This window comes from Gekko japonicus, unplaced genomic scaffold (assembly GCF_001447785.1).
Source record: "Gekko japonicus isolate JY-2015 unplaced genomic scaffold, Gekko_japonicus_V1.1 scaffold3658, whole genome shotgun sequence".
NCBI classification, from domain to species: Eukaryota; Metazoa; Chordata; class Lepidosauria; order Squamata; family Gekkonidae; genus Gekko; species Gekko japonicus.
Window position 1 is genome coordinate 1 of NW_015162590.1, and position 8345 is coordinate 8345.

General features: G+C 52.0%; 1 protein-coding gene across 1 annotated transcript in view; it reads left to right on the top strand.

The window, feature by feature from the left end:
• Window positions 1-1163: 1163 nt before the first annotated feature.
• LOC107106329 (IQ domain-containing protein E-like) overlaps window positions 1164-8345 on the top strand; it is a gene marked incomplete at its 5' end in the record, with an annotated part of 21117 nt that continues 13935 nt past the window's right edge. The window contains 3 exons of the mRNA XM_015406461.1: window positions 1164-1213; window positions 6544-6695; window positions 8233-8288. Of these exons, the coding sequence (XP_015261947.1) occupies window positions 1164-1213; window positions 6544-6695; window positions 8233-8288 (258 nt within the window). The remainder of the gene's footprint in view (window positions 1214-6543; window positions 6696-8232; window positions 8289-8345) is intronic.

Sequence of the window (8345 nt, forward strand, 5' to 3'; positions counted from 1 at the left end):
TGCTTTAGAACGTTTCCAGTTTGGATGCTGTCTTCTTCCCTGTCGTCGCCAGTGGGGTTTCTTCACAGAAGGGGTGTTCATTCCTAGGCTTGCTCCGAGCGCGTGCCCACAGTCCCCCTCCACCCTCGCTTCGGGCTGCAATATTTAGGTGTGCCTGTAAAGTGGCCCTTGAAGTGATAAGCAGGCACACAGGCAATGCTCCCTCTCAGCTGTGGAGTCTCGCGAGCAAAAAATTCTACTTTGTGAGCTACTGGCATTAAAGTTGTGAGCGAGCGATTTGGCTGCTGCATAAAGTTAGTTTGCTCTGGAGCCCTCCTTCCTGAGCGAAGACAAAGATGTGTGAGCCGGAGGCTAAAAAACTGTGAGCCAGCTCACACTCACTCAGCTTAGAGGGAACGCTGCTCACAGCGCCCCTTGCATCGTCGCAGAGATTGTGCAGCGCAAGCAGGGAACACGTGCAGCCCGTGTGCAACGTGAGAGCTTTTTCTGGGGTCCTCTGTGAAGCGGCAGGACGTTCGGGGGCTCACCGGCCACAGCCGTGTGGGCAGGTAAATGGGCCCATTTTAATTTTTCGTTTGCTTACTTCCTTTTGCATTTGTACACGCACATGTGCATATATGTATTTATATCCTGCTTCCCTCCCCCTACCTGAGACTCAAAGTGGCTTTTAGAACACCGGTCTCCCCTCCTCACATTCTCTCTCCTCAACAACCCTGCGAGGTAGGCTGGGCCGAGAATTTGTGATGGGCCCGAGGCCACCCTGTCAGCTTCCATGGTCGCAGAGGGGATTTGAACCCGGGCCTCCCAGGGTCCTACGTCCACCCCTCTATCCATTATACCATACCGGCTCTCATTTCCTTTCCTCATTTCCATCAGCCTAAGTCCCATTTGGGAGTGCCAGTTTCCTAGACCGGTCCTGGCTCTTTCAGTCCCCACCACATGCAGCTGCTGGTGTGACCTTGGGACAGTCACAAGTTCTCTCGGAGCTGTTCTCTCTCGAGCAGTTCTCAAGAGAGCTCTCTCAGCCCCACCTACCTCACAGACCGTCTGTTGCGGGGAGGGGGAGGGAAAGGGGATTGTAAGCCGCTCTGAGACCCCTTCGGGTGGTGAAGGGTGGGGTAGAAATCCAATCTCTTCTCCTTCTGCCCTCTTGTCTCTTCCAGATCCAGCGACTCCAAGCCCTCCTGGTGAAGGCCAAGTCGACGGAACGGAAGTACGTTTATTTCCTCGTGGCCGTGTGCACGTGTATAAGTTTTTGGGGTCTAATATATGCACTTCACTAGCCAGACAGTAAAAAAAGTATACAAATGTCATCCTTTAGATGTTTTGGGAGTTTGTTTATGATCTGTAGCCCACCTTTGTTGCAGAGACTCGAAGGGATGCGGGAGAAATTGCCTTTCCTTATTGGGAAACTCCTGTAGACGAAGGGTTCTCTAGAAAGAACCCGGTAAAGGCTACCGGTGCTCAGGGAACTCCTGAGAACATCTAGACTGTGTCCTCCCTTACACACACTTAATTACCTTCGCTGTATCTGTTCTAGTCCCCTGCCTATTTTATTTTATTTTTGTTTTGTTAGTTAAATTTTATGTCCTGCCCTTCCCTAAACGGGTCTCAGGGTGGGTAACAACAAAGTGCAAGAACAATTAAAACTTGGTAATATAATTCATTCTTAGAACATCTAAAACGCCAAACAGTTAAAAGACGGCGAATGAAATACAATTAAATGCCTCTGTTATTTTTCAAGAGGTTCCTCCTCTTTGGGCGAAGGGTATCGACAGCCGAGTTTAAAATGTTAGGCTATCCTCTGCATACAATGAAACCCATGTGTGTGAAATGAAGACAGTGGCTTCTTTAAGGCTACAGCCCCCCTATCTAAAACCGCACCCCAAAGCTGCTCGGCAAAGCTAAACACAGTACGCACCCGGCTTCCTCTCTCTAAGCTCGCCCTCATCGCAGTCCGAACGTGTGTGCTTCTATCTCCATGCCACACACCCCAAACTTCCTCAGAACTGTGGCCAGAGCAAACCCACCTCCGTGGTTAGCCGCCTTGGCCCCAGCCAGACTGAGAAGGGAAGGGGGCCCGTGGGATGGCCTCGGGGAGGCCTCCCGACCAGGGGTTCAAGTTCAGCCCCAGCGGCACACACTGTTGGTTGAGTCGAGCAGCCCCCAGTTGACAGCGGGGAACAGGGTCCGCGGTCCCAAGGGGGGTGGGAAGGGCCGTCATGTCGCAGCGGACTTCCGGCGACCCCTCGTGAGGTTTTCAAGGCATTCGGAGGCGGTCGTGCCCTCGCCTGCCTCCGCATCACAACCCCGGAGGGTCTCCCATCCAAACACTAGCCAGGGCCGACCCTGCTTAGCTTCTGAGAGCTGAGGAGCTCGGGCCAGCCTGGGCCACCCAGGCCAGGGCTGCAGTCCCAGACACCGTGAATTAATTGCTGGTGAAAGGATGCCGCCGTGGGATGGGCTGCTTAATGCAGAGACACATATGTGGCTGATTTTGCAGAAGTCAGAATCAAGATGATCTGTTTTGAAAGTGGAATATGCTTTGTCTCTTTCTCTCTGTCTCTTTCTTTTGCTCTCTTTCTCTTTTTCTCTCTTTCTTTCTCTTTCTCTCTCTCTCTCTCTCTCTTTCTCTCTCTTTCACTCTTTCTCTCTCTTTCTCTTTCTCTTTCTCTCTTTCTCTTTCTCTCTTTCTCTCTCTCTTTCTCTTTCTCTCTTTTTCTCTATCTTTTTCTTTCTCTTTCTTTCTCTTTCTCTCTTTCTTTCTGCTCTTTTCATCTAAAACTCCAGCAGCTGGTTAGTCACAATATTTTTGTAGCATGAGAAGTTGGCCGGGGGCGGTGGAAGGGGGAGAGCCATCCAGACGGGGAACGAATCGTAGCCGGAACTCGCCGTTCAGGGGGAGGGGGAGGGAGGCTTAACTCTCCCAGTTGCTCAGCTAGAGATCAGGCGACAGAGTCCGAGAAGGAAGAAAACCTCGGAAGCTCCCGGGAAGAAGATGGGGGGAATGTGCTGTTAGAGGAAGGCTGACAGTGGAGCTCCAGGTAGTGTCCTTTTAAGGTCAAGCAAGGTGAACTCAGTTTTCTCTCTCGCGTGCGTGAGCCCTGAGCAGGGAGGCAGCCGTGTGCATCTTAGGGTGGGCATTCTGGGCTGCAAATCAGAAAGCTGCGGGCCCGATTCCTAGAGAGGCAACGAGCAGGCCTCTACCCTCCCAGTGGGGATCAAAGGGGTTGCGATCCTGAGCACGGGTTTTCTGCCCTTGGCACCTTTGGGGCGTGTTTACCTGGGTGGTTTCGGCGGCGTTTCTTTCTCGCCCTTTTGTACGTCCCCGTCTTCCCTTGCCGTTCTGGCGCGAACGGGTTCAGGACTGTACGCTAACCCACGTTAACAGTGTTCCAAATCCCTCTGTGCTGGCTGCTTCATCTCCCTTGAAGTGGCTAGTTAGGGAATTTGGTTTTAAATGACAGGTGAGACACTTTGGCCATCTGTGCGCACCTGTGCCGAGATTGCCCACAGCAGCTTCTGTGGCAGGTCGTTCCTGCCGATTTTAAGAACCTCAGAAGAGCCCTGCTGGATCAGACCAGTGAGGGTCCATCTAGTCCAGCCACTCTCACACAGGGGCCAACCAGTTCCCCTGGAAGGCCAAAAACAAGGCAGAGAGGCCAAGGCCTTCCCCCGATGTTGCCTGCTGGCTCTGGGATTTAGAGGTTGACTGCCTCTGAATGTGGAGGTTCCCATCAGTCACCAGGACCAGTAGCCATCGATAGACTTATCATCCACAAATCTATCTAATCCCCTTTTAAAGCTGTTTATTCCTCTGGTCATCACTACACCCTCTGGCAGCGAATTCCCCATCTTAATCACTGTAGTTTGTAAGTATTTCCTGTTCCTAAACCTGCTGCCCATCAGCTTCATTGGATGTCCTAGTATTTTATGAAGGGCAGCGTTTGTTTCGGGGACACCCCCACCCCCGGTGACTTCCGTGTCCTGGATTTTTCGGCCAGGCACCGATACCGTTATTATGCTAAATTAAAAGGTGCTCTCGAGCGTGATAGCAAAAGATTTTAAAAGGCCACTGGCAGCTTCTGCTTGTACCTGGTTAAAAAAATTAATCTAGGCTGAAAACCTGCAAGTTTCTCATTAGGAACAATCCCATACTTAAAGGTCGACGGGGGAGTGGGGGTGGTATTCGGAGGGGCCCGAGCTCAGTGGCAGAGCCTCTGCTTGGCATGCAGAAGGTCCCAGGTTCAATCCCTGGCATCTCCAGGTGAAAGGATCAGGTAGCAGGCGATGGGAAAGACCTCTGTGCTTGAGACCCTGGCTCAGTGGAAGAGCCTTTGCTTGGTATGCAGAAGGTCCCAGGTTCAATCCCCGCATCTCCAGGTAAAAGGATCAGGTAGGAGGTGATGGGAGAGACCTCTGTGCCTGAGACCCTGGCTGAGTGGCAGAGCCTCTGCTTGGCATGCAGGAGGTCCCAGGTTCAATCCCCACATCTCCAGGTAAAAGGATCAGGTAGTAGGTGATGGGAGAGACCTCTGTGCCTGAAACCCTGGCTCAGTGGCAGAGCCTCTGCTTGGCATGCAGAAGTTCCCAGGTTCAATCCCCGGCATCTTTGGCTAAAAGGACTGGACAGTAGATGGTGTGAAAGACCTTCATCTGAGACCCTGAAGACTGGCTGTCACAGGGTTGCCAGCTCTGGGATGAAAAATTCCTGGAGAATTTGGGGGTGGAGACCAAGGAGGCCGGGGTTTGGGGGTGGGGTGCAGTGCCATAGAGACCAACTTCCGAAACAGCCATTTTGCTCCAGGGGAACTGATCTTGGTCGGTTAGGGATCCTTTGTAATCCCAGGGGATCTCCAGCCACCACCTGGAGGTTGGCAGCCCTGGGCTGACAGGGTAGACTATCCTGACCTCGATAGGCCAAAGGTCTGGTTTAGTAGAGGGCAGCTTCACGTGTTGTTCTTTTCTGCATGTGCGGCTGTTCTGTGTCAAAGGGGTGGACGGCGATGACCAGCGAGTCTATCTGTAAATGGGCGAGCGGCTTACAGGGGGCTCCTTCCATCAAGTTGTGCCCACCTCCATAATTGAACACGGTCCCTTTAAGACAGATCAGCTTGCTTCAGGGAGGCGGGGCTTGATGCCCACTCCTCCCTTGGCGACTGTTCCTGGGACACCTCCCTGAGCTCCCTGCTTTTCCCTCCAGTATACAGCCGCCCCCCGGTGAGCTGTCCATGGTGCTGATACCTCTTTTGGACCCTCGCTAGATAAATAGGTACCACTTCGGTGGGAAGGTAACAGCAACAGTTTTCCGTGCACCTTGGTGTTCAGTCATGCCGGCCACATGACCACGGAAACGTCTTCGGACAGCGCTGGCTCTTTGGCTTTGAAACCGAGATGAGCACCGCAACCCTAGAGTTGGATTCGACTGACTTTCTAGCAAGGGAACCTTTACCTTTACCTTTCTCAGGAGCTGCGGTGGCTCAAGTGGTAAGGACGCTGAACTGCAGGCTGTGGAAGGTCAGTAGTTCAGCAGTTCAAGACCCGAGTGTGCCGCATGACGGAGTGAGCTCCCATCTCTAGTTCCAGCTCCTGCCAACCTAGCAGTTCGAAAGCAACAAATTGCAAGTAGATAAATAGGTGCCACTTCGGTGGGAAGGAAACAGTGTTCCGTGCGCCTTGGTGTTTAGTCGTGCCGGCCACATGACCACGGAAACGTCTTCGGACAGCGCTGGCTCATCGGCTTTGAAACGGAGATGAGCACTGCAACCCCCCCCGCACAGCAGCCGGAAATAGTACAGCGTGAGCTTTGTAGCTGAAGAGGAATTCAAAGGCAGGTCTTCCTGGTCCAAAAAATGTTCTCTGTCTCACAGTAAGACGAGGAACACCATACCACAGACTGTAATCACGGTGAACCATGTTATTACGCATCAGAAGTACCTTATATCAACAAAAAAAGTTATAATCTTCCGTTGAACGTGTAACATCAAAAGCTTTTGTTCATTGTGACTACAGTCCGTGTGATGGTGTTCCTCTTTATTCTTGTGTCGATTTGCCCCACTGGGGTCCTTGCTTTTTGTATCTCTATCTCACAGTTTGGTGTAGTGGTTGGGAGCGCGGACTCTAGTCTGGGAGAACCGGATTCGATTCCCCCTTCCTCCACGTGCAGCTGCTGGTGTGACCTTGGGTCAGTCACAAGTTCTCTCGGAGCTGTTCTCTCAGGAGCAGTCCTCGAAAGAGCTCTCTCAGCCCCACCTACCTCACAGGGCGTCTGTTGTGGGGCGGGCAAGGGAAAGGAGTTTGTAAGCCGCTCTGAGACTGCTTCAGGTAGTGGGCAGGGTATAAGTCCAATCTCTTCTTCTTCAGGGGCTGTCAGTTCTGTCATGCTGTAAAAATAACCACCATGTTAGTCACTGGTTGGGGTCCCCCCCTCAGATATCCAAGACTCTTGGCCAGTTACCCAGCTCATTCACCTTCTAGGTGAACATTTTCAGTCTTTGCTGTAGCTGTGTTACCCCCACCCACCCCGCCCTTTTCCAAGCACAGGTCTCCTCCCGAGAGCAGGCACCAGAAGGTACTCAACGCTGCCGTCCTGCAGTTATCCAGGAGCGTCAAAGAACTGCAAGAGGAGAACCAGAGCCTCAAAGCAGACCTGCAGCAGGTGCTGAGACGCTCCCCGGCCTCCAATAAAGCAAAGAGTAAGTTTGGACACTCAAAAAAGTCTTGGTTTCCTTACGTGGCTGGAACCACGTGTCATAGGTTGGCCACTACTGATTCCATGGCTATCTAAAGTGCACACACACACCCGCTAGGCGAAACCTTCAGCCCAGGCCTGTAGCCAGGATCTTGTGGCTTGTAGGGCAATTTTTTTTCTGGTGGGGCTGAAGTTCTCAGTGGAGTAAGAAAAGCCATTTAGCCAATAGGAAGCTGTGACGAGGATCGATCTCTAAACTGCAAGCAAAACTAAACTGCAAAAGGGTTGGAGTACTTTCCCTATGAAGAAAGGTTAAAGCGCTTGGGGCTCTTTAGCTTGGAGAAACGACGGCTGAGGGGTGACACGATCGAGGTTTACATGATGATGCATGGGAAAGAGCAGGTAGAGAAAGAGGTACTTTTCTCCCTTTCTCACAATACAAGAACTCGTGGGCACTCCATGAAATTGCTGAGCAGTCGGGTTAGAACAGATAAAAGGAAATACTTCTTCACCCAAAGAGTGATTCACACATGGAATTCACTGCCACAGGAAGCGGTGGTGGCTACAAGCATGGACGGCTTCAAGAGGGAATTAGATAAGCATATGGAGCAGAGGTCCATCAGTGGCTCTTAGCCACAAGGTATAGATAGGGACTCTCGGGCAAGGGATGCTCTGTCTTCTTGGTGCTTGGGGGGGTCAAGAGTGGGAGGGCTTCTAATGTCCTGGCCCCACTGCTGGACCTCCTGATGGCACCTGGTATTTCTGGCCACTGTGTGACACAGAGAGTTGGACTGGATTGGCCTTTGGCCTGACCCAACACTGGCGTCTCTTACGTTCTTAAGCTGTCAACCACTTTAGATGACAGTTCTCAGCTGCTGCAAGTCAGTCACTTCTGCCAGCTTCAGCAGCAATTCTGAGAACAAGCCGGCAGGTGGAGGGGATGACTTTTACAGTCAAGAAAGCTACCACTTGGGCAGGGCAGAAAACCTCTCTTAAAGGAGACCAGTTTCTTGACAGAGTTTGTAGGGAACCTAGAGGTCACCTACTCCAACCCCCTTGCTCAGTGCGGGAGTTAGTCAACTACAGCACCCCACTCTGCTGAAAGGAGTGCAGGCCTTCAAGGAATGTTTTGAAATGATTGAAAAAAGCATTTGCAGGAGAAATTCTTGTGGGGCTGTGCCTTTAAGAAAGGGGGCGGAGCCCCCCAAAAGCAGAACAGCTTCATCTGACTGGTCTACTGTCGTGTTGAGGGAACTCCCAAGAGGATGAATTTTTGAACAAACGGAAGCCTATGCAGAGACTGAACCCGGAATCGAGGGCAATCAGAGCCCACATTAAAAATGGCGTTGGCGGCTTCCAGCTGTAGATTCAGGACAGATGGCGTTCCAAAGGCAGGGTGCCACCACTGATAAAGACATGTCATCTCCCCCGGGGGAGGGGCTGTGAGAGTGGGGCTGGCGGGACTTTAGATCCCCGCTGGTCAGCGGGGTATTTTCTTTCAGAGATTTGTCTCTGACAAATTTTTTGTCAACTTTCCTCAGATTACACGGAGTGGAGCCGGCAGAGGCTGGTGCGGCAGATTTCGAAGCTGGAAAAAGTGAGTTGTGGAAACCGGCTGGCCACCTGGTTCACAGGAAAAGAACAGGGGTGGAAA